Source organism: Abramis brama (assembly GCF_963993115.1).
Source record: "Abramis brama genome assembly, chromosome: 12".
NCBI classification, from domain to species: domain Eukaryota; kingdom Metazoa; phylum Chordata; class Actinopteri; order Cypriniformes; family Leuciscidae; genus Abramis; species Abramis brama.
In genome coordinates, this window is record NC_139974.1 from 12,394,839 (window position 1) to 12,420,188 (window position 25,350).

The following is a 25,350-nucleotide window of genomic DNA, read 5'->3' on the forward strand; positions in this document are numbered from 1 at the left end:
CATAAAAAAATAATAAAAACATAACAGTAGGATTTCAAAAACAGTAAGACAATAAATTTAAACAATCTGTATTATAAGAAGTATTCATTAGACATTTGTTATCAGCAAATGTAAATATTGTGCCATCATTAAAGAGTCCAAAGGCTCAATTTAATGAAGTCTGCATATAAACTTTGGTTATCAGCTCCTTCCTTAATGTCAGAACTCATGTGCTTACAGTTCTTACCATGGAGAAAGTCAGTTTATGGGGACTAATAACATAATGTGATTTTTTTTTATTGTTTGATATTGTATGCTAACACATGAACACACAACCCATGAATGCATGCTTGCTTGTGGTAAGAAAGTCACCTCCATTAATGGGTATTTGACATGAAATACTTTTGGGAAAAAAACATACACTGTTGTAAATACAATCAAAATTCAGTTTTTTGTGCATCAAAATTTCACATTTACTTCAGAGTGTTACTTGGCAATTCTTTGTTAATGTATTTCTGAGTGAAAATTGTTTCTAGACCAATTTTTTCCCAGTGTATCCTGAGGTGTGACTATTTTGTGAATTACTTTATAATGCTTGCAGCATTTATGACCTCATATTAATTAAGACTAAATTTGTACTTTTAAAAAGTAGTTAGTCACACCGCAGAACCAAAATGAACTAACAAAGTCAAAGTCATATACATTTTATTCTGATAATTTATGTTGGGGGAGAGGGGGATCATCACAGTTCTTCTCATAAATAAATCCAATTTCAAACCGAGTTTAATCCAAATAACCATTCAAAATTGATAAACTTTCAACAGGAAATTTGCGTTCTAGATTCAATTTAGATTTAATTTACTTCTCATAAAGTAAACTTCACAGTACATGCACAGAACACTTTCTATAGTCCTAAGTGAAATAAAATACTCTCTGTGTCTCGTTGCTCACCCCAGATCAATAGGTGGGGTTGTCTCCTTGTAGCCCTCAGTTTTGGAAGGGCCAGAAGGACAGCATCTTCTGCATGTCACGATGTGCAGTTTCTCTTTTAGACCATTAACGCATGCTCGTATGGCACTGCGAACGGCAGCCGAGGAAAAATAAAAGATGATGGGGTCCAAACAGGCGTTTAGGGTGCTGGAGATCAAAGCCAAGTGACGCCACCCCTCGCTATTGTCGTGGATGAAGCCAACCACATGCGAGACGTTATAAGGGCTGAAAGAAATGGCGAAAACCAACAGCGTCCCAACCGCAAGCCCAATGGCCCTGAGTCTACGACGTCTTCCGAGATGGGGCAGCTTGGAGAGAATTCGAATGAAGTTTATGTAGCAGAAGCAGCAGATGAGGAGGGGTATACAAAAAAGCAAGAGAAAAAGCTCCAGACGAACAGGAAGTAGAATTGTCAGCTGCTCTTTGGTGAAATTATCGTAGCAAATTCTCAAGTGGGGATTGGGCTGTGGCTTGCTGTTGCTCGAGTTGTCACTCGAGGGTATGTATGGCACGATGTACACGATGCTGAGGTTGAGAGATCCTAGAAGCCAGAGGAAGCAGCTTGCGATCACAGCGTTGCGCGGCCGGCGGCCTAAAGCGTATCGGATCGGAAACGCAACGCCTAGATAGCGCTCTATGCTAATCGCAGTCAGAAATAATGTGCTGGTGTAGATGGTGGAAAAGAAAAGGAAACTGCTAATGGAGCACAGGTAATAGGGAAGGCTCCAGTTTAAGTCGTCAATGGCCTCCTTCATCTTGAAAGGCAGGACTGCGAGGAAGATGAGGTCAGATATTGTCAGGTTTAGCAGGAGAATGTCAATAGGGGTGGGTTTGCGGTGAACTTTTCGACAGAAGGTAAAGAACGCTAGGATGTTGGCAGGAAGGCCGATCAAGAAGGTGAGGATGTAGAATAACAAGAGAGTGTTGTAGATCAACTTGGCCATTGGTCTGTACCTCACAGATGGTCAACAGGTGGTAGAAACACTGTGCAGAGAACAGAATAGCAGGAGTCAATAAGATACAATGGTGATAACAGACAAATTGGAAAATAAACACACAACTTTGCTTTTGTCATTATCTGTGGTTAATAATGATCAATAATGGGTTTAATAAAGCAATTTAAATAAAAATAATGTTGAAATTAACTATAAAATTTACTTAAATTTTGAAACAAATCCAGCCAACAGAACTGTAAAAATCCCTGGTGACAGTGACAATTCATACTGCATGGTATTATATGGTATAATGGTTTTATAACAGGATATTTCTGCAGTTATGGGCATGGTCTGGCTCTGTTGACTTAAAAACACCTACTCTCACTAATTTAATTGGTTTGTTAGGCTAGTTTAGTATAGGCTATACATACACTTTTTCAGAAAGTCTTGAAATCTCACACCTTTTTTAGTGTCATTACCACTAAATGTTTAATTGTGCATTGTGTTTAATAGTATTCTGCGATGGAAATGATAGTGGAAATTACATTTTTGTAATAAAATGATTGAATCCTTTGTCTTGCAAAGGGTAATTTTAATAGTATTTTTGTATCGTAATTAAACCATATTTTTACATATATTTTGCAAAATCATAGCTTCATAGTAAATGCCACACAATAATAATGACAATTTACTCTGCTTTTACTTTGTTTTCTTCACGTACCGTGTTGCTAATGCTCTTTATTAGAACAAAATTGAACTGTGTTGTGGAAATGACGCCACAACTGTGGTACAGACATCATTTCTGAAATATTTATATAAATAATTTTCATACAATAGACATCTAAATTGTTTATATTTATTTTACTCTTAGATTATCTTAGTTTTAAACAAGTGTTATTGATTTTATACATTTTAAAAGATCTTTGTGTAAAATATTACATTAACATAAAAGTTGCACTTATAAAGTAGCAACAATTAATTATAAAAGCATTGGAAAAGTTTCCAATTTTAGTTTCCAGTTGTATGTGATCTTCCTATCACAAAGTCAAAAATCAATCCTTGCAACATTCCTAAAGTGCCTACAGTTGTGGAAATATTCTCTGTTCAAGAATTATAATGAACAAAAAATACTCACCTTTACAATGTAGGAACATTAGGATCCTCAGCATTTTGTGTCTCATCAGTTTCACAAAGTGTCTGCAAGCTCCCCTCACCTCTGTCCTAGACATTCCGACTTCATAATTAGACTACGTGATGTGTGCAACGTCTCAAAAGAGCGGAAATTTAATCAATTCGGAGCATAATCTGCAACACTGAAGCTCATCAAACAATGTCTCTTGGCAACCCCCCCTGGGAACAGTCAGTAAGAACACAGGAAGTTGTCATAACTGCCACATATGGGGTATATGAGGCGCCCCAAGAACATATGGAACATACTGGCTATAATAATCAAGTGTTTGTTTTCTGTGTGTGTGTGTGAGAGAGACAGAGAGAGAGAGAGAGAGAGAGAGAGAGTGTGTGTGTGTGTGTGTGTGTGTGTGTGTGTGTGTGTGTCTGTGTGTGCAATCCCCACATAGATGGCAATATCTGAAATCCTTGTCCTTGTGGGAATTTTTTTTCCTAATCATACTAAGTGATGTTTTTTATTTGTTTTGTGTGCTTGCGTGTGTACATGGACATTTTGTATTAATGTTAAAGGATTCAGCTGCTAGGCCATTGTATCTTGAGTTGATTCATGTATCATTCAAATTTGATTCTTGCAACAACATTTTGAAAGTCTCTCTGTAAATAAAGGTATAGGGTCGGCAAGGGTAGCAGTAGCCTAAGCTAGTAAGCTAGTTTTGAAAGCATGAGATCCCACTAGAGATGCACCGATATGAATTTTCTCAACCGATACCGATAGCTGATTATCAGAATGATATCGGCCGATGCCGATAGATTGTTTTTTCTTATGGATAAAAAATCTCTCCCAAATAATTCTGCAAACTATACAGATAAGTTAACCCCCCTCATTTGCTACACTATAATATTAGAGGTTAAAATTAACAACAGAGCTATTATATTCTACTGCTATTTATTTACAGATATAATATTTACACTCAGATAAAAGCTGAAATGTTTGTATACAACTCAGTTACACATATAAGGTAGTTTTCATAAGCACCTGCATTCTTGGCAAATTTATTCAAACATACATATATAATTAACAGTAAATAACCTCCTCTCTAGGTTTTTATTTTATTTTTTTAAAGCTAACTAATAAATGTATGACTTTCCTGAGGTAAATGCAACATTAAATGAAATTGTTCACAAGCTTCACAAGCGAGTTTTATTGACATCTTTCCACGGTTGAAACACAGATTGAGTGATTACATGAGACATGATACGGATTTCGGTAGGTTGTACTCTAACGTTCAACTTACCTTTTAATATTCATGCATGTTTTTCTAGATAGCCTATATTTTTTATTAAAGTGGAAGAGCTCGCGCTCCGCGCTGCTGCTTGAACTGAGGCGCGATCTGTCACGTCACATTTAAGAGCGTCAAAACGCCATTTATGGTTTGAATTTCATGATAAAGATCACACTTTGTTTCTTTTTTAGAAGTAACAAAGCACAGAGCTATTTGCGATTAATTGGGTGAGAGGCGCGCTACAAATAATGTTTAGTATAGGGAAAAACTGCAGATCTGGCAACCCTGGCTTGAACTACGGGTGATTTATAGGGTCAAATAGAGTCTGCTTTTTTGTAGCTGTTTTTAGCTGTTAATGCGTTATTGTCACATACTTGCCCTAACTAACTCACCATGAGAGATTTTCTTCACACACAGTGTGAGTTGCAGACAGTCATGTTTTACTGCACCCTTTTGATTGATATAATCTGCCCTGATCATCGGCTGTTTTTAAACAATCGGCCGATGGCCGATAGTGAAAATAATTGCTTTTATCGACCGTTACCGATTGTTGGCCAATAGCCTACATCGGTGCATCTCTAGATCCCACCCTCTCTTCAGAGCTTCTCCAAAGCCACGCCTCCTCCAAAACATACAAATGCACACAGTAGCGTTTGCAAAAGAGAGGCGTTAAATTACCTCATGTCTCATAGCACATAACAAAATAATGAATGTAAACAACTTACAGAGCTCTGACTTGCAAATTAATTTTGGCGTTGATAGAGTTGACATAGAAACACAAAGATCTTACCGAGTCCAAATGCAATGACTGGATGAACATTTTTTGGTCCCAAGAGTTCCACAGAAGATTTTTTTATAGCCTACACACACACACACACACACACACACACACACACACATATATATATATATATATATATATTTATATTTAGACCACTTCTATCATTGATTGCTATCAGGATGTGAGGAGAGTTTCAATCAGTATAACAAAAAGTGTTTATAAAATAAATTGCCTACCATACCTTTAAAATGTGAAAATTGACTGACAGGCAAATCATTTGAAATAGGCTATTTATTTTAGACCTTTTCCTTTGTCTGTAATATGTGTATATGGTGAGTCCTTTTAAGCAACCCCCCCTCCAAAAAAAACCAAAAGGGTAAGACAACAACATTTCACAACTTAACTAAAGTAGACCTATATCTAAAGTTAAACAAAGCAGCAGTATGTGCTATTTATAAAATGAATATAGTAGGTTCATTATGAGATTAATTAAAAGTTATTTTTTTACAATTTTCACAAAAGAGCCTGTTTCCTGTATCTCAGGGTTACTCATTCTTGGAGAGTTAACTTCCTGCAGAGTTTAGTTCCACACTTGGCTGTAATTTTAAGTAAACCGGTAAGTGACCCTATCACCCCATTTAATAGGGCAATTTGAAGCGACAGCCATTTGTAGTGTTGTCCGAAACCATAGTGGACATTATCGAGTGCACACTTTCAATCCCACAATGCACCGCAACAAGAAGTGTACAACCAAAGTATGCTCAACGGCTAGAGAATACCCATAATGCACTGTGAGAGTCATGCTGAATGAATTCCCGCATCTGACGAGAAGATGACACCCGCAGCTGAATCATCCATCCATTTTCCAAACCGCTGGTCCAATGTGGCTATAGCGTTAATATCATACAGGTATAAATTACTTTTTAATTGATTATAAAATTGCTTAATTAAGGTTTATACAGAATTTCCACTAACTTTTAACTAACATTAACTTTTTTTTTCAAGAACTAATCCTTTAATGCTTTAACATTTTTTTTTTTTTTTATAATAATAATAATAATAATTCTTTAATAATTAGGTTGATTGAATAAACATGTTGATTGAATAAATGGTCCACTGGCTGAGATCAAGCTATATTGTATTTTATTATTTTATCTAGCAGATTTATCAGTGGCACTTTTTACATACAAGTGAGATTTCAAAGATATTTTGACCTCTGAACTAGGAAATGTCCCTGGTTTACATTTCAGAAATGTGGTCCCCTTAAATAAAAAAAATAATAACAATAAAAGAGGTCAAATAAAATGTTAATACAAAACCAGAAGCTTTTAATATATATATTTTTTAAAAATTATAAAATATTTCATTAAAGTTGCTTCTATCACCCTCTTTTCTACCACCCTGCATATTGCTGTTACCGTGGTATTTTTACCTGTCAAGCAGCAGAAAAGCAAGCGCAACATCTGTTTTCAAGCTTTACCGGTGTTCACTCTCATCATAGTTCTTTTTTGAACCTGTGAATAACTTCAAATTTCAATGTTTATATGTGAATAAAAGCCTAAATTAAATCAGTTCCACATATAAAGCGATCGTGTCTCTTCAGAACTCTTCACCGCTCAATTAGCTTTATGATCTCTTTATGAAGTTTTTGAAGTGTCAAAGTGGTAGTTGCGTAGCTGTCAGTGGAGGGACAGAAATGTCTCAGATGTTTTGGGTGAACTGACCCTTTAAATAGGCATAAAACTGAAAAAAAGCCTTAGCACATACTTTGACTGCACTTCTCATCTCCTTAGAGATACAGAAAAATATAATAGGATCATAACATGCATTTATAGTGCTCAGGATTAAAGCTGTACTGCTCCACTTTGGATTTTCTTTTTTGATGAAGCCCACTAAATGTGATATATTGAAGGGTGCAAAACTGCTGGCGAACACAAGGAGAGTCCCCAGAGCCATTCCAACTGCCCGGAGTCTACGTTGTCGCTTGATGAGTGGAAGCTTTAACAAAATACGAATGAAATTGATGTAACAGAAGCAGCAGGTAAGGAGGGGTAGAAAGAAAAACACCACTGCTATACTCAGCAGCACTGGAAGCAGTTCTGTGAGCTGTTGCGCTGTGAAGTGACTGTAACATCTCTGAAGTTCTATCACCTGAGTCTGCTGACTTGTGGAGTTGTCCGCTACACCAGAATCCGTGTATGCTCTCTTGTAAACAAATATAGCACTTGCTGCAACAAGCACCCAGATGGCAACACATACAGGTATTGTATAAATGATTCTCTTCGGACTTCTATACTTAACTGGAAACGCTATACACACATAGCGCTCAGCACTTATTGCCGTCAAGAACAGGCTGCTGGAATAGATGGGAAGCAAGTAGACAAACAGATCGGAGTGGCACATAAAAAAGGGCATGTTCCAAACCATGTTATCTGCGGCCTCTTTCATCTTGATGGGCAGGAAGGTGAGGAGGATGAGGTCAGAAATAGCGAGGTTCAGCATGAATATGTCAATGGGGATGGGTTTACTGTGAATCTTGCGAATGCATGAGCAGAACGCCAACACACTATTAGGAAACCCAATCAGGAATGTGATTATATAAATAGCAAGAAACACTGTCGGAGATGGATCTTCTGACATTGTTGTCGGCTTGTGGTGACTTCTTTAGTAAACAGCCCTGTGGGTTCTTCTGAAGACACCACCTGTAACATATACATGCACTTATTATTTAGATGTATTCTTTCATTTTTTTCAATATTATTTAAACTATTGAAAGATACTAAAAAGCTGTTTGGGTTTAATTTGTGACTTACCAAGATATATTTTTCTGTTATCAGTCTTGATGAAATCAAGAGACAACAGGCTCCTTTGATATGCAGTTTCGTGACACTCAAACCACCTGGACAGCATGGATATACAGCACACTGTATATGATTTGCATTCATGAAAACGCGTTTATAATTGAGCCACTGTTTTTTTTTTTTTTTCACTGCACGTCCATACCCTCAGGTCTATACTCATTAGCCTAGCAAATACTAATAAAATACACAGCATCAGACATGATCTATGATCAGCAAAAGATCAATTACTTAGTCTGGAGGCTGAAATAAAGTGATTTTTTGTTATTATTATTCACACTCATGTTGTTGCAAACCTGCATTCTTTGTGCACATTTTGTGTAACTCTTCCCAAGTGTGATCATCTTAATGATCAAACCAAAATGACACAAAAACACCTTAAAGTTACCTAATAGTCAATGTTCCCAATAGTTTATTTAAAGTCTACAAAAAGTGTTTTGATCACTATGAACTGTTTGCAAGAGCAGCATAAATATTAATCAGAATTTGTCCTATATTGTTAAAAGCATAAAAGATGAATGACAAGTATTATTTATTTTTTATATATATTTAAATGACTATTGCATAAAATGATTTAATATTAATTTAATCTATGTGCTGGGGTCAAAGTACTGAGAGCTTTTTGAAAAAAAAAATGCTGTACTGATAATACAAATCAATTGCATAGTGCAGACAAAAATATAAATGAAATTAGATAAATGAAAATGTTAATTCAAATCTTTATACAATCAGGTTTAGGTATAAAGTTGTGGATTTTTGGTATTTGAGAGTTAATCAAACAGCGAACAATAATTAGCATTCTTCAGATTCAATTTTAATTAATAATTACATATTTACATAATTACAAATGACAACTAATGGTGAAAGTTGATGTGAAAGCAAAATGTGAGAAAATCATGCAAATCAGCAGGGTAACATTATTGCACTTCTATAATCTTATCACTGCTGTTTTTATAGTCTTTCAACGTAATAGAGAAGTAAAACGGATGTATTCCAGTCCAACATATTTTCTAAAACATCTGAATATATTTAATGACACTCACCAAGACTCTTCAGGTTATGGCTTAGGCTTCCTTCTCGTTTTAAGTACTAACTTTTAACATGCATGTTTATTATGTCGCACAAGGGACGTACCTAATTGCAAACCACAAACTGTCACATGGGTTTTTATCCACAGCTACTCCGTAATGTGAAAATAGAGGACACTTGTTTTGTTTTGTTAAGCCTGTAAAATGCAGAGGTGTACACATTAAAGAAATATTTATAATATTGCATGCGGCAACATAGTTAAATTTCATACTTACAATTCCAGAGAATGTAAGAGCAATTTAATTTATATATACAGTACCCATGTTTAACATAATACATTCACATTATTAATCATAGTAGAAATAATAATTACAGAATAAGAGTTTTACAGAATAGGTACAAATTAAGTACAGTTCATTATTAGTATTTAACATTTTCTAAAGATCTTCTTGCATGTTCAAAGGATCTACTATATATATTACTATTTTACAATATTTACTAATTACATTTATTTACTGTAGGTTATATTTTTGATTAAAATCTAAAAATGTAATGATATAATACAGAAGCAACCATTAGTGAATAGGGGAAGATGTGCATAAACAGTTGCTGAATTTTAAAAGAATGTGCACTTTCTCATCCAATATCTTTAATGACCACCAAAACATTATCGTATGGCTCATATCCTTCCCCTAGGTCTGTTTGGGTGACTCATAGATTAAAAAAAATTCCATGTTCTCATTTGCTCCATGAGTGTATGGCAGTACCCTAATCAGGTCACTTTTATGGACGAGTCTGCTTTGTTTGCTCTTGCTCTGTCATCTTTAGATTCTCCATGGCTTATTATTGACATTGCCTGAGTAGTTGTGGTTTGAGGGTTCCTGGAAGCCCTACTGCAGTGATGCTGATGCCACAACTTGCATGATTCGTCTCTTCGCTTACGGCACAGTCTGTCAACCAAATCCCTCGGCGTCCACGGCGAAAGCATCAACATAATCACGGGCTCTAGAAAGACATTGCAGGAGCTGGAAAGCATGGCTTCACTTCTCCACTCCACATTAGCGTACAAGACAAAGCCAACCACGTGGGAAACATTGTAGGGTCCATAACAGACCACAAATACTACTAATGTAGAGAGTGCAATGGCTAATACCCTTCTTTTCCCACCAGAGGGCAAAGAAGAGTGTCTGACAAGCACAAGGCAGCGCAGCGTGCAGAAAGCTGACAAAACAAGTGGCACCAGGAAGAGTAGCAGTGCCATCTCTAGGCGTAAAGGCACTAGCACATCCAACTGCTCCTGGGAGAAGTTTTCATAGCATGCAGAGACATTATGCTCTGATAAAGACACAAAATGTCCCCCTCCTTCGGCGAGATAAGCAAATCCCAAGTGCAAGAGCACTAAAGCCCACAAGATGGCACTCACTAAGCAAGAAGTACGGGCCCGGCGGTAGAGCTTGTAAGTTATGGGGTAGGCGATACTCAGGTAACGGCCCACGACGACTGCTGTGAGGATCAGACTGCTACCGTAGACCGAGGAGAACAGAAAGAAACTGTAAATGGGACAAATGGCAGCTGGAAGCGCCCAACCCTGGAGCAGCGTCTCGGCCACTTTGACTGGCATCCACAACACTAGAGCGAGGTTTGCCACACACAGGTTAAGAGCGTAGACTACATTGGGAGTGGCACCGTGTTTTCGAGCCTTACGGATGTACACGAAAAGAACGAGGAGGTTGCCAGGAAGTCCGAGCAAGAAGGTGAACAAGTAGATCAAGATCGAGACATAGCCGAACGCAGTCAGCTCCATGTCAGATCAATTTCTAGATTTGTTGCTCAATTAACAAATACCAGATCCTCCTTTTTACAGGCTCTCCATTGGCCTCCAGTATTCCCTCGTTATTCCACGTGGAAGAATTGCCGTTCCTGAATCAAATAAAATGCTGAACACCTTCCCATCTGTGTGAGAAAAAAAAAATAGATGAAGACAATGAAGAAGTTCGTATTTGCATGGAAGTTTGTATTTATTTGGAAAGCACAAAGTAGGGTGGGGAGAAAAAGGGGGCGTGGGAGGGGTGTAAGATGGGTGGTTAGTGCATCTAAGAGCTTGAATTGGTCTGATATGAGGCAAGGGGATGGGTACTTAATGTAGCAAGATGGCATTTATATGGTCGCATGTTGCCTTATTTGCCCTTGGTGCACACGTCAGAGCAGGCCCCTTTAGTGAAATGATTCAGAATAATTGGGCTTTACAGGAAGCCTAGCCCATCCAGCCGTGACTCTATCACATGAATTGAACTGGACGGTTAAACCATTAAAGCTGTAAACTCACTAGGAGACTGTTTAGGGGTTTATCATTCAGCATTGACTACTGCATACAATGAATTAACTTGACGCTTTTATAGCGGCATGCAAAAAGCCTTTGGATCTGTTTATTAAGCATGATCATAATGGCTGTATATCATTCATCTTAATCTTAGTGTGTATTAAAAACAGTGAATTTTGTATATTCTAAATATTTGTATTAAAAAAAAAGGAAAAAAAAACCTCAAACCACCCACTCCTAACCACATCAAATGATGTATTTAAACACACAAAACAGAAAGTTTCAGCAACAAAGTACAACCTCAATTTTAGGTTTACAAGAAAAGCAATAAACAGAAAAAAACAACATACATAGTAACACCAAACATAGCATCTTAGTCTTTATATTATGGGATTTAAATATGAACTGATCACACGCTTTAGCAAAATGTGATCAACCATGATTTGAGCTCTGTAATATTTGCCATGCATTTAAACTCGCAGGGAAATATCTTCCTCCCCGTTATTTCACAGGCTCAAATGGTCCCATTTAGAGACATTAGTGTAGCTATTAACTTCAACAGAATTGATAAACCCTCACCAATGGATCTGCGTAGATTTCTGTCACCCATTCTTTTATCTCATTCATCACTGAGAGTCAAAGTCCAGTCTAAATGGAGCCTTTCATATGACATAAGCTTCTCTTCCCTCACATAAAATAAAAATCTGTTGACAGATGGATTATTGGAAAGGACTGTGAAACCAAAAAGACCATTTAACAATACAACAAAATGATCCACGTGGTTTACGAGCCGAGAAAATAAATGTGTATTATATTTGAGGTTGCTCCACTCTAAATCATAAAATCAAATGAATGTTTGAAATACTATACCAGGGGTGCCTAATCCTGCTCCTGGCGATCGACTGTCCTGCACAGTTCATCTCCAACCATAATCAAACACACCTGAAGCAACCAATTAAGGTCTTCAGAGCAGGTCAGGATCACTTGAAAATTAAAGGCAGGTGTGTTTGATTAGGGTTGGAGATGAACTGTGCAGGACAGTCGATCGCCAGGAGCAGGATTGGGCACCCCTGTACTATACTGAAAACTCATAACCACATCCAAAAAAAAAAAAAAATTGTATTAAGATTGGTAAAGACATAAGAAGGGGAAATAGAAATATGTAAAATACTGGAATCAAGAAAAAAAATGCAATTTAAAAAAGTCATACCACATTTATTTTAACGTAATCATTAGGTTATCAAATAATGATTCACTGTACTGATTTACCTTATTTAGTTGTCCCTGACTAGTTTCCACCCTCTCTCTTACCAATTAAACTAGCCATTTTTGCAGCTCTGGCTGTAGCAAAATTGGTGCTGGTAACTCAAAGGTTCTGAGTTTGATGCCCAGGAATGCAAGTACTGAAAAAATGTATCCTTTGAACACACTGTAAGCCGCTTTGGATTAAACTGTCTGCCAAACATGTAATATCTACCCTACTTCCTCTTTATTACCTCACCGGGACTGGGCTAGTACCAAACTGCTGTCATTGACTTGTAAATGTGTATGATCCTGTGTCAATATGTTCATCTGTGTGACGTCAAAAAAGTTGCAGAAGTTCCGAACAAGCCATTGGACTGATGAGGAAGTTTTGAATTATGATTTTGATAAAGTCAAATTAGATTTCTCATGATATGACTTTTAAATTTAGACCACATGTGCAAACTCTGCTCCTGGAGGGCCACTGTCCAGCAGTGTTGCCCCAACCAGCTCTAAAACACCTGTCTGGAAGTTTCTAGTAATCCTGAAGACCTTGATTTTCTGGTTCAGGTGTGTTTAATTAGGGTTGGAGCCAAACTGCTGGACAGTGTGACTCAGGCTATGTTCACACTGTTGGTCCAAATCTAATTTTTGTATCCAGATCTAAATAATTGACTGTCCACACAGTCGCGACTGTTCAAATCTGATTCGTGTGTCCAGTGGCTCTCTTTCGCCTTCCAGAATATCTCCATTGGTTTCGATGGCAATGACGTTGCGTTAGTAGGCATACGGCAAAAACAACAACAGCAATGTGGAGGGGTTTGCAATACAGATGTTGTCTTATATACAAAATGACAATGTGTAGCCACCGTGGCAGAAAGGTAGGAGTCTGGTTTTCGCGGCTTTATTCCATGCTGTCATCTCGGTCAGTCTTAAAATTCAACATGTCTCCATTGTATTGTAATCTTTTAGCTTGACCGGCATATGAATAAACACAACCTTGTTTCTGAAGCAACTTACGTTTACGTTTTACGTTGCGTGAGAAAGTGACACAAACCATGCGAAATCCGATTAGAGTGGTAAGACTGAAACGGATTTCCAGAAATACGCACACATGAATGTAGCTTAAAACGGATTCTTAAAAATATAATTTCATGTGATTTTTTTTATTCAGATTTGGATTGACAGTCTGAATGATGCTTTATATTAAAGTTGCAGTCACATTTGCGAAATTTCAGCAACATTTCGCAGGCGTCCATTGTCAATTGCGTAGAGATGTAAAAAGCACAGCTCACACAGACGTCAATTTCAAACCAAACAGCTTTCTGTTTGTAAACGTAGTGAATTTGCGTGACTAACACGAGCGAAATCTGCATGGGGAACTTTTTCGTGAAATGCAAATTCCTTCTGGGATAACTGGAATTCGCCTGTGAAATTTCACTGAGCAATGGTAAATGTGACCGCACCTTAAGTTATGGGGTAACAATCAGGACGGCGACTCAAGCGAGGTCCAGCTTGAATCTGCCACTAGAGTTGGTGAGCGGCACCACAGCTGAACGCAGACCCTCAGTCTGGACCCCCAGAGTCAGGTGTTGGCGGGTCTGGCTGCTGCGCTGCTCCAACGACAGGGCATCCTGCTTACGAGACAGATCCTCTATCATTTGAGCTTCATGCTGCTTAAGAGACTGCAGAGAGTGCCTGGTCATGGACAAAAACACAGCATCAAAGATGTTCAGATTCCTTTTGAATTTGCATTATTTATATAAATGAAAGGAGGAATTGGACTCACTGGGCCTGTGCTAGCTTCTGTTTCAGTGCTAGAATGGCGGCTTCCAGTTGCTTGGCTTCATCCACCAAACCAAACTGTACCTGGGAGTAATAAGTTATGAGATAACCAATCAAATCACAGCAGATTAAGATGGATTGTGTTTGTTTTTCAGTGGGTGATATTAATTAACTAGAACAAAGGTCACGCATCATTGCAGATGACATGAAGTGCAGTCTGATTTACTGTTGTTCATTTTGCAAGCGTGGCCATTTGTAACTTGATTGCGTGAGGGTTCCAGTGTCATCCCAGATATTTTAGCTGTACAAAAACAGCCCGTTATGCTGCTTGATATTGCAAACTGGTATTTCTTATTCATTTATTATCATATTCATAAACTCAATGATTTGTAGCGCAGATAGATTTACTGTTTACTGCATTTATAGTAATTTATCTATTGCAGCTTATAAATCGGAAGGTCCACATATTCACAGAAAATACTTCCGCAGTGCAAAATAAGGTGGATAAGGATCCATGCGATCAGGAATTTCATGGTTTGAGATGTTCACCGAATTTTCGCAGCCAACATAGTCATTGCAATAGGAATCCACACGTTCAAGTGTTTTGTGTTAGTGCGAAAGGTTTTGCAATGGATTTGCTGCAAACCTCATCCTTCCCTCGCGGGTCAAAATTACCCGAATCCCTAGAATTATACTCTTTTTTTATTATTATTTATTTATTTTATTTTTTTCCAGAAAGCTTATTTCATTTTGATAATATTTTGGCCATTTTTTTATTCTATTAACGTTTAAATTACTAGATGTTATCAATAAATTATAAATAAATAATCATTTAAGCACATTCATCACATTCCTTTAAATTAAATTCAAAATAACTCAGAATTTCATACATAACCCTTTTAATTCAGCACTAAATATCTTTGAAAACACTGGGTGTCTTTGCCAACCTCTTGTGGGAAAAAAATAATATAACATGATATTTCATGACTCTTGCCATTAGATGGCCTTATAGCTCTACATTTCGTTGGGTCCTAAAATCAGTTCACTTCAGTAAGCATTCAGATACACATGTGACATTATAAAATAATTTTTTGGTAAAGTTTTAGCATTTTTAAGTTTTTATATGTGTACTGAAGCATTCCTCGCATTCCATTCATTCCTAAGGGGGTCAAATTGATCCGCGAGGGAAGGATTTGTTACTTTTTTAAATTTCAACCGCAAAACTCCTCGAATCCAGTCAATTTTGTGTGTGTGTGTGTGTGTGTGTGTGTTCATGGTTCAAGTGCAACAAAAGTCCAGGGTCTTGGACCACTCTGATGAACACTCAATGTAATTAAAAAAATTAATAATTATGAGTTTCGGGTCAAAATGACCCGAAGGAAGGATGAGGGTTGTTCTGTGACTGTTGGTTGTACTTCATAAATCACCACATATTGACAATAGACAATGGACCTTTCGCCTGCAAAATTTCACTGTGACTGCACCTTTATGTGGGTTTCCACTCAACTGGTTGTGGAGTTTACCTCATCTCGGCACAGGTCCATGCCGGGCCTCTTTATCCTGTTCTCCAGACGGGTGTGGACCAGCTTTAGAGGAGCCATCTTGGCATTCATGTCCTCCTCCAGGCCACTAATGTCCCTCTCCAGCTCAGCAATCTCATCCTGAGTCTGAGAGACAGTGGGACAAATTGGAGGAAAGAAAAATGCCCTATTCATTCCATTCATCCATTACCACATGGCAATCTGGAATACTTGTTTCTGATTGATCAATCGCATCATTCTGCTATCAGATATTTTGGAATAATTGCCTATATTGTCCCTAACAACCAATTTCCAACACTGTGCTAGATCATGTCACGCATATCACGCCACAGTCTGTCTTCTCACATAATCAAATAGTATACACTCAAATCAATGTCCATGTATTGATTTTTTTGGTGGGAAGTCATATAATAAGACAATATTTTGCAGTCAGCTGGTCATTATCGCTAAATAAACTCAGGTTGACGCTTCACTTTATCACCCTGTGGGGTTTGTTTGGGAATAATGACCAACTAACCTATATTTCATTACTGAACTTCCACATTCACATTTCAATTGAGTGCACTTTCTTTAACCAATTATTACTTTGTATGACAGTTCATATGAGGTTAGTATGCTGTGGCCAAGATGCTGTTTCATTGCATATTCTAAACCACCAGAAAAATATAAAAAACGGGGAGAATAAGGATGAAGCCTCACAGTTTTCAGCTGCCATTGCATTTCATGATGGGCTTGTTCCTGGTGGTGAGTTCGCTTACGGAGAGCAAACTCCACGGCCATTCGTTGGGCTTCCAGCTCATTCTGCACCTAAGAGAGAAGAGGCATGTGTATGTAGTAAATGGTGATCATACTAAATACTGTTGTTCAACTACAAGTTCCTTGAATATTAAATTGAGCTTTTAAATACACTAAACGATTAAATCTGTAGTCCAGGTGTTGCACCTGTGCTCTTGTGATGCTGTTATTCTCTCGTATCTGCACAGAGGCCAACATCTCTTCTTTGGCTCGGGTAACATTGTATCGGCTGAACTGCTCCCACTGCTGAGGAGTTGTGGAACTGCAAACAAAGTGGACAAAATAGTACATTATTGTATTAATAGAACATAGTTTATTTTTTGTCATCATCAAATTGCTAAAAACTACAAATTACTAATATTTGGAAAATATATATTGATAATGTTTAAGTGACTTATTTCTAAGTTTAAGTATGTTAAAATATAAAAACAGTACAGATTTTTTTATTTAATGACATCATAATTTAAATAATAATAATAATTACATTTTATTTTCATAGAGGACTGATGCTTATTTATTTAAAAATGGAGATTTAAAGTCACCATGAAAACAAAATTGCAATATTTATTACGTGCACATCATTATTTTCTTAAAATTCACGTGCCCTCGTAATCTTTATTATGCCAACTTTAAACTACATACCTATTTGAGGTCCCTTCTTGTCCTATAATATACTCTCTGGGCATTATTATTATTATTATACCAAGATAGCACATTTACTCACCCGGGGAGCACCCTTGTGGGGTTGGGCTTCAGGGAGATCTCAGGTGACCGTATAGTGAGAGACAAGCATGACATGTCCACATCAAGCGCCTCTATTTTATCCTGAAGGTCAATGGTCAGCTGTTGCCGTGCTTCCTGTAGACGACTGAGAAGATCTGCCGAGATTAGAAACCACCTAATCTTCATCATATCAACAGGCAAATATCAAGTGAGATATGATGTATAATAATGTATCTAACTTTCACGGTCATACAAAAACAAGCAAAACAGATTGCTATTGAGTGCTTCAAAATAATTAATATCTATCTGAATGTATGTATGCTTACCACAGCTGTTCAAAGGCCTGATCGATGCACTGCTGAAGGCTGCGTTGTGCTCCATCAATCACCTCTACTTCCTTCTTAAGTTCAGCTTCTACAGGGTCACTGACCAGCTCCTTGCCACGACGACCTTCCCTCAGGGTCAAGCACTCCACAGTGACTTCAAGGGGCAGAACAGTGGCTGCAAGGGCTCGTTCAGTCTCCTCCTTGGACTTAGCAATGATTTATGGCTTCATGAATACACTTGAGATTTTTTTTGTGTCTTTTTAGAAGACACATTTTTCTTAAATTGCATTATTTATTTATTTTGCATTATATTTTTTTTACAATACATTTCTTCACTGTGAAAAAAAACGTTTATTGGAGTACATTTTACAAGAAAAAACTATTTCAGAGTTTCATGTTTAATTCAATGCGTTTCTTTACAGCAATTTCTGAATGAAATTTTTTTCTACATTTTCACCAACATTTTTTCAATGTTGTAAAGACATTCAGGTATGTCTGATACTTAAGATTATGCAAGACATTTGTACTAGCAACCACGTAATTCTTGAGATCAAAAATGATGATTTTTACTGGTAAGAACTGTATTTCTGATTATGTGAAAGTGGAATTTCAACTAGTAAGAAATCAATTCTTGATATCAACAATTGAATTTCAATGGCAGCCTAAGGTGACATTTAACTAGACATTTAATTACAGATATGAAGAATTATAATTGAAATTTAATTCTTGCAAGAATTCATATTTCTGCGAGTGATGACGTCATTGTGGATATCAAGAATTAACATTTTTACTATACTGTAAAAAATTATATGATCAATAAGTTGAATAAGTTTGATATGAAAACATGTTTTTACATCGATTTAACTCATCAAAATTAGTTAAGCCAATTTAAAAAAAAATAATTCAGCTCATTTTTTTAACTCAGTTTAATGTAATTTAAGTTGAAATGACTTAAAACAACCAAGGTGATTATACTTTTCTTCTTTTTTTTTTTTTTACAGTGCAATGGAAATGTAATTCCTGATATCAAAAACTGCCATTGTTACTAGTAGAAATCTAATTCCTGATATCAAGAATTAGCATTTTAACTACTGAAAATGTGATTGTTGATATCAAGAACTCATTTCCTTGGAATGAATAAAAGTCAAACCGGCTTGCCATATTAGATAACTTCAAGAGATGGAAAAAAAGAAACATTAATCACCAGGGTTAGTGCGTCCATTTCTGTGTCCACTTCCTCCGCACAGGCTTTCAGATTCTCCTTCCAGCGTACGACGTCATTGATTCTGTCACTCAGTCGCCGGCTGCTGTCATACTCTTGCCAGTTCGTCTGATCAAGTGAGAAAAACAACAACGAATTTGTTGGTTAAACTTTATTTTAAGGTGTCTTTGTTACAGTGTAATTATATATTTAAGCACTGAGTAATATTAAAGCCCCCCTGTAGTCAATAATTGTATCCCTTAAAACTCATCTTTGATCACCAAAATGACATATTTAAGCGTTTTTTCCTTGAAAAAAACTTCTTCGTGCCTTAAAATAGCTTGTAATGTAACTACACCTCTGCCTCATTTAGTATATGCTGTTCTATGAATATGCAAATTGGCCCTGCCTCCACTCGCTCACACCAGCTCAGAGATCCACACATTGATGATCACATATTGACATGATTGGTTACAAGGTAGATTGTGACGTCATGAAACACCAGCGATTTCAAACCGCGTCTTTGTTTCACTGCAGTTTTAAGGAGAAAATACTCAGCAATGGTGTTGACTTATGAATCTGCACATGGTTTGTCTTAAAGCACATTCAAAACACCACATAGGCATATAAACTATGGAAGCATATGGGTAGCAATATTCAATTTGAAATGTAATATGCAAAATGACAATGCAATATGTAAAATGGCCATGCATTTCTGCATTTAAATTTAAGTTTTCCATTACATTTGTGCAACGTTTGGTGCAAAATGAAAATGAAGCTTACAAATCTGATGCTTACATTTGCCATTTCATACACTAGTTTCAATATGTAAATTGAATACATATTTTAACGCTTTATAAGTTGCAAAATTAAATCAGCTCGGAATGCATTTTCAATTTGCACATTGAATTTTGCTATTAATTTTTTTTTTGCATTCATTGCGGGACATTTAATGAAAATGCAGTCGCAAGTGTCTTAACTGTGAGTGTTAATGCAATTAAGAAAAATAACATTTAAATGATCATTTTGCTACATTTTTGCTTGAACATGTTAGACATATCTAATCATTTCTGTAATACATTTTCATTTTAACTTATAAAGCGTTAAAATATGTATTCAATTTACATATTAAAACTAGTGTATGAAATGGCAAATGTAAATTATATAACAGAATTTTCATTTTGCACCAAACGTTGCACAAACGTAATGGAAAATGTAAATTTAAATACAGAAATGCATTGCCATTTTGCATATTACATTTCAAATTGAATATTGCTACCCATATGCTTCCATAATAAACAACATTAAAAACTTGATTTTCACCACAGGGGGACTTTAATTAACTACATATAGCCTACTTTCGGCCTAATTAGGGTTAGGGTAGTAGTTGCTTGTAATTAAGCATAATTTACTGTTATTACTATAGTAAGTAAATGTAAGATGTGTAACGGGGACACTGTAAAATAAAGAGTTACAAATGTGTTAATTATTGGTAATTTTGGTAACACTTTATTTTAAGGTTATGTAGTTACACGTTACCACATGTACTCACTATAGTAATAACAGTAAATTATGCATAATTACAAGTAACTAACCCTAAACCAAACCCTAATTGTAACTCTATAGTAAGTGCATGCAGTTAATTAATATTAGTACTTATTTGAGTAAGTACAATGTATGTCACCTTAAAATAAAGTGGGGGTTTTTTACCTCTCAAACAACTTCCCACCCTGATCTTTAATGCATTACCTTATTGGCCGTCTCATTACGCAGATCTCTTGCTGCCTGCCGTATCTCGTGTGAAATATTGCGCTTCTGCTCAGCAGCATCTGAGATCTGTTTATTGCTAGTTGCCCAGTCAGACACACTGTAACGCAAGCTTGGCTTCGAGCTCAGGGTGGCCATGTTTGCTGGTATCTGGTCCCATAGAAACAAGATGACAAACACAAAAGAAGTTGTTCTGGCAAACAGGCAAATGGTTAACCATCTGAATAGGTTATGTTTTGTGTTTTACCATTCTGATTGTTATTCATGCATGAAATACATTAATAAAATGTATAGTTTAAATGATTATTATTACTGGACAAAATGTCAGAAATGTTGATCAAATTCACTGGTGAAATCTAAACATTTTGGTTTTATATAAACAGCTTCAGACATATATCAGGGTCACCAAAACCAACAGGCATTACAAGTTACCTAAATTCATTACCCCGCCGGTCTTTGTGCTTTTCAAAAAGCACTATATAAAGACTCTTTAATGTTCACCAAATTCTTTTTTTCTCCAATATTTTGTTTTTATCTTCTCCTGTCTTTACAAATGTGCACCCACATATTGTTTTCCTATTTAATTGTTTTTTTTTTTTTTTTTTTGTGTGTATGATAATAAAAATGTTGTGAAACTGGTGGTATTTGAGTGTATTTTTAAAATTATTCTTAAAGTTCTGTGATTTTTTTTCCAGGCCACAGCAATACATTTATACATAAGCCTATACAGTGCCGGTCAAAAGTTTGGAAACATTACTATTTTGCATGTTATTAAAAGAAGAAGCTTTTCAAAAGAAGGCTTGCTCGTCAAGCCTGCATTTATTTGTTCAAAACTACAGAAAAAGTAGCCTAATATTGTGAAATATTATTACAATTTAAAATAACTAGTGCAAAATGCACGTGCAAAATCAGTTTTTGTGTGTGTTTTTAGTAATTGTTAGTTTGGTGCCCGTGAAAGAGACTTCAGGGAGCAGGCTAGGTTACTACAAATGATGGCCATGAATAAAATATAATATTCAGAAGTAAACAGTGTAGCTGACAGAGTGTTTATGTCAGAATGTTTATTTTTAAACCACAACCTCCTAAGTGCTTCTTTTACTGGTATTTTTAACGATATCTTTTGCATTTCTAATCCATACAACGTCAAACTTGGCACTGCACTTACTCGTGCCCGTAGCGAGACACCTGTCAAGTTTGAAATCCATCGGACTAACGGTTCGAGAGATATGCGAATAACAGACACACACACACACACACATAGATGGTTTTCTATTTGAATATACTTTAAAATATAATTCCTTTCTGTGATGCAAAGCTGAATTCATCAGCCATTACTCCAGTCTTCAGTGTCACATTTTAAAGATTATGTATCGATATAGGCTAAAAATAGATTAGAATCATAATGATTTCAAGATGTGTCCTGAAGTGACATGATATATAGTCTACTTCATCTAACGTCTTTTACTTTGCATGACCTCGTAATTGAGAGGATATTGAATATTTGTACTTTTTAAAGATCGAACTGTCACACAACAAACTGCAAAGAAAAAAAAGTTAGACGGAGACCTTGGAATTCAGCACCTACAATATGAACATTTGACTTTATAGTTAAAATCTTGGAGAAAAAAAAAAAGTATAGGCAACATGTCATTTGTAAGCCGCCACAAACATTTATTTGACTTACCGAGACGGATGAAACTTTCAGGAGTGTCGTTTGTCTGCTGTTGTGAGTGTGCAGGAACACAGTAAGCGCGTCTCCTGGTAACGGGGCGACGCAAACGCAGCTCTTTCAATAATTTAAATAGCATAGTAACGCTCAACAATTACTCACTCAATGAGACAGTTGCTACGTCCCAATTCGCCTACTTACAGTGGTGGTCAGAATTAATGGCACCCCTGGTAAATATGATCAAAAATGGTTGAGTAAAAGAATTGAAATTGGGGGGTAAATCACATTAATATTAAATAAAATGTTTTTCTCCAAAACACGTCGGCCACAGTTGTTGGCACCCCTAGAATTTTTATGAGTAAAATATCTCTGAAGTATATTCTCATTAATATTTACCTTTTTTTAGCACACCAGGGTGACTAGGAACATGAAATTGTCTAGCTATGACATCTTGTTTCACAGGAGTTTAATATGACGAATGCACAAAGGCCAAATTCCCTTAATCATCCATCACAATGAATAAAACCAAAGAATATAGTTCTGATGTGCATCAAAAGATTGTTGAGCATCACAAAATAGAAAGTGGCTGTAAGAAAATAGCTAAAGAATTGAAAATCCCCATTTTGACCATCAGGGCAATAATTAAGAAGTTCCAATCAACTAAAGATGTTACGAATCTGCCAGGAAGAGGACATGTGTCTATATTGTCTTAATGGACGGTGAGGATGAAAGTTTGAGTGGCCAAAGAGTCTCCAAGGATCACAGATGGAGAATTGCAGAGATTAGTTGAGTCTTGGGGTCAGAAAGCCTAACATTTTTTTTATCAAACAACCCCTACATCCCCACATGTTGTTTGGGAGGGTTTCAAGAAAAATCCTCCTCGCCCATCCAAAAACAAACTCCAGCATATTCAGTTGTCAGACACGACTGGATCTTCAAAAGGGACCGGATTCTATGGTCAGATGAAACCAAAAAAATGGCTTTTTGGCAGCAAATCCACCAGATGTGTTTGGTGCAAACAGGGATAAAAAGTACCCCATGCCTACGGTTAAATACACTGCTGGATCTTATATGTTGTGGGCCTATTTATTTGCTGGAGGTCCTGGACTTCTTGTTCAGATACATGGTATTATGGATTCTAGCAAATACCAACAGATAAAAAATCAAAACCTGACAGCCTCTGCTAGAAATCTCATAATGAGGAGGCCGTGGTTGGATCTTCCATCAGGACAACGGTCCAAAACAATCATCAAAATCAACACAAAAATGTGTCACTGAGCACAAAATGAAGCTTCTGCCATGACCGTCCCAGTTCCCTGACCTGAACCCTATAGAAAATGTGTGGAGTGAACCAGAGAGATGAAGCACCAACATGGATCTGGGAATCTGAAGGATCTGGAGAGATTCTGTATGGAGGAATGGTCTATGATCTCTTGTCAGTTATTCTCCAAACTCATCAGGCATTATAGAAGAAAACTCAGATCTGTTATCTTGGCAAAAGGAGATTGCAAAAAGTATTTAATAACAGGGTGCCCATAATTGTGGCCGATGTGTTTTGGATAAAAACATTTATTTTATAATGTGATTTACCCCCCACTTTCAATTCTTTTACTTCAATGAAAGGTTTGATTTGTGCAATTTTTTTTAATGAAAGATCAAAAAGGATAAACAATGCAGATTTATTTTTTACAGCCATTTTTTATCATATTTACCAGGGGTGCCATTAATTCTGACCACCACTGTATACTACGGCCTAAAAGTATGTACTCTTTTTGTGAAGAAAAAGTATATACTTTTGAGAGTGTAGCAAAAAAGTAGGCAAGCTTTGAGACATACTACGTCGTCATCTTTAACGGACAGATCTGGCCCTGTCCCAAATGGCACACTCCGGACTTGTGGACTTCCTCAGAGTCCACACTTTGGTGACGTCATGTAGTGCAGACCTATAGGGCCCTTGGCGCGAGTCCACGAGGGTGCATTGAGAGGTATTTTTGGGACAGACTCGATCGGCACGCCGGAAATAACGGCCTGGTTGTTGTTGGACAGGAGAAATCACATTTTTACGCTCCGACGTCTTATCTGCATGTCAACTACACATCCTAATTTTACAGTTCTATATTTTGATATTGTGCATATCACCTGGGCATTAAATAATAGATATATCATGCTTATTTAAATGATGTATACAGTTGTGCATAATAATAGGCTACATAATGTTCCATTTGAACTAAGATTACAATTTTAAAACATAATTTAAACATAATTTTTTCAATTTACAGGTTTCAATATTCATACTATGTTTACATATGACTCTGTAAAGCCCTGACATTCGGTTCTATTTATTTAATGATTCATAATGCGATCGTATTATTAAACGCGCTATTATTATGTTTGAGACATCAACCACTGGTCGATGACCATAATGTTTGTATAAACTGTAGGTAACAACTGGTAAAATGTACATTTAGGTCATAAAAACCGTAATATTTTCTTCTCAGCCATGTCAACAATTATCCGTGAGTGAAATCTCCTCCCATTTGTTGTCTGATTGGCCTTTCGCAAGGATTCCTGGGTAGTTAAAGTGCGTGGAGCCTGCTTCTATGCGGGCTTCGCGGAAGACCGCTTCAAGGGTACAAAGGGGGCGCTGCTGAGCACACTTCAGAGCGGTAAAATGCTGAATGGGACGGCCTACGGATTCGTAGACTCAGCGAGCACGCGCAATTCAAGTCCACGAGACCGAAAGTCCGCATGAAGTGCGCCATTTGGGACAGGGCCTCTGTCGCGTGCACCCTTTCGCCGTAAACTGCCCTGTCAATCATCTTGTCACAGTTAAAATCCTCCATTCAATCTTATTTAATTTCCTACCGTTTCGGAGAGAAATGTAGTAGCACATTCATCTGCCAGTCATGGGTCTTTCATGCGGAGACTCTCCTCATGTGTTTGCAATTTGAATATAATGATGCATTTAAAGGTTATGGCTAAACGTATCTTTACAAAA

The 25,350-nt window shown here is 36.8% G+C and overlaps 4 protein-coding genes across 4 annotated transcripts; all 4 read right to left on the reverse strand.

Moving 5' to 3' along the window:
* Positions 1 to 926: 926 nt before the first annotated feature.
* LOC311094166 (free fatty acid receptor 2) lies at positions 927 to 3,217 on the reverse strand (the record flags this gene model as incomplete). The annotated part of the gene is made up of 2 exons (XM_084131943.1): positions 3,040 to 3,217; positions 927 to 1,953 (listed from the first exon to the last, which is right to left on the reverse strand). The coding sequence occupies exon 2, from the start codon at positions 1,911 to 1,913 to the stop codon at positions 927 to 929; it is 987 nt and encodes a 328-aa protein (XP_083988069.1). The 5' UTR covers positions 1,914 to 1,953; positions 3,040 to 3,217.
* A 3,580-nt stretch (positions 3,218 to 6,797) lies between these two features.
* On the reverse strand, positions 6,798 to 7,736 carry LOC311093820 (free fatty acid receptor 3; the record flags this gene model as incomplete). The annotated part of the gene is made up of 1 exon (XM_084131414.1): positions 6,798 to 7,736. The coding sequence occupies one exon, from the start codon at positions 7,734 to 7,736 to the stop codon at positions 6,798 to 6,800; it is 939 nt and encodes a 312-aa protein (XP_083987540.1).
* Positions 7,737 to 8,748: 1,012 nt separating this feature from the next.
* On the reverse strand, positions 8,749 to 25,335 carry tekt2 (tektin 2 (testicular)). Its single transcript, XM_084130983.1, has 12 exons — positions 25,218 to 25,335; positions 22,368 to 22,441; positions 20,666 to 20,833; positions 18,920 to 19,045; positions 17,716 to 17,921; positions 17,391 to 17,534; positions 16,814 to 16,928; positions 16,571 to 16,678; positions 15,854 to 15,997; positions 14,335 to 14,414; positions 14,012 to 14,243; positions 8,749 to 10,936 (listed from the first exon to the last, which is right to left on the reverse strand). The coding sequence occupies exons 1-11, from the start codon at positions 25,243 to 25,245 to the stop codon at positions 14,045 to 14,047; spliced, it is 1,392 nt and encodes a 463-aa protein (XP_083987109.1). The 5' UTR covers positions 25,246 to 25,335; the 3' UTR covers positions 8,749 to 10,936; positions 14,012 to 14,044.
* Positions 9,756 to 10,787, reverse strand: LOC311093821 (free fatty acid receptor 3; the record flags this gene model as incomplete). The annotated part of the gene is made up of 1 exon (XM_084131415.1): positions 9,756 to 10,787. The coding sequence occupies one exon, from the start codon at positions 10,785 to 10,787 to the stop codon at positions 9,756 to 9,758; it is 1,032 nt and encodes a 343-aa protein (XP_083987541.1).
* Positions 25,336 to 25,350: the final 15 nt, after the last annotated feature.

Coding starts and splice junctions, on each gene's coding strand:
- tekt2 (XM_084130983.1), bottom strand. CDS start 25,245: ATGTGCTACTACATTTCTCTCCGAAACG. Junction 16,929..17,390: donor CCCACAAGGGTGCTCCCCGG/GTGAGTAAATGT, acceptor CTTTGTTTGCAG/TTCCACAACTCCTCAGCAGT. Junction 15,998..16,570: donor TGCAATGGCAGCTGAAAACT/GTGAGGCTTCAT, acceptor ACTGTCTCTCAG/ACTCAGGATGAGATTGCTGA.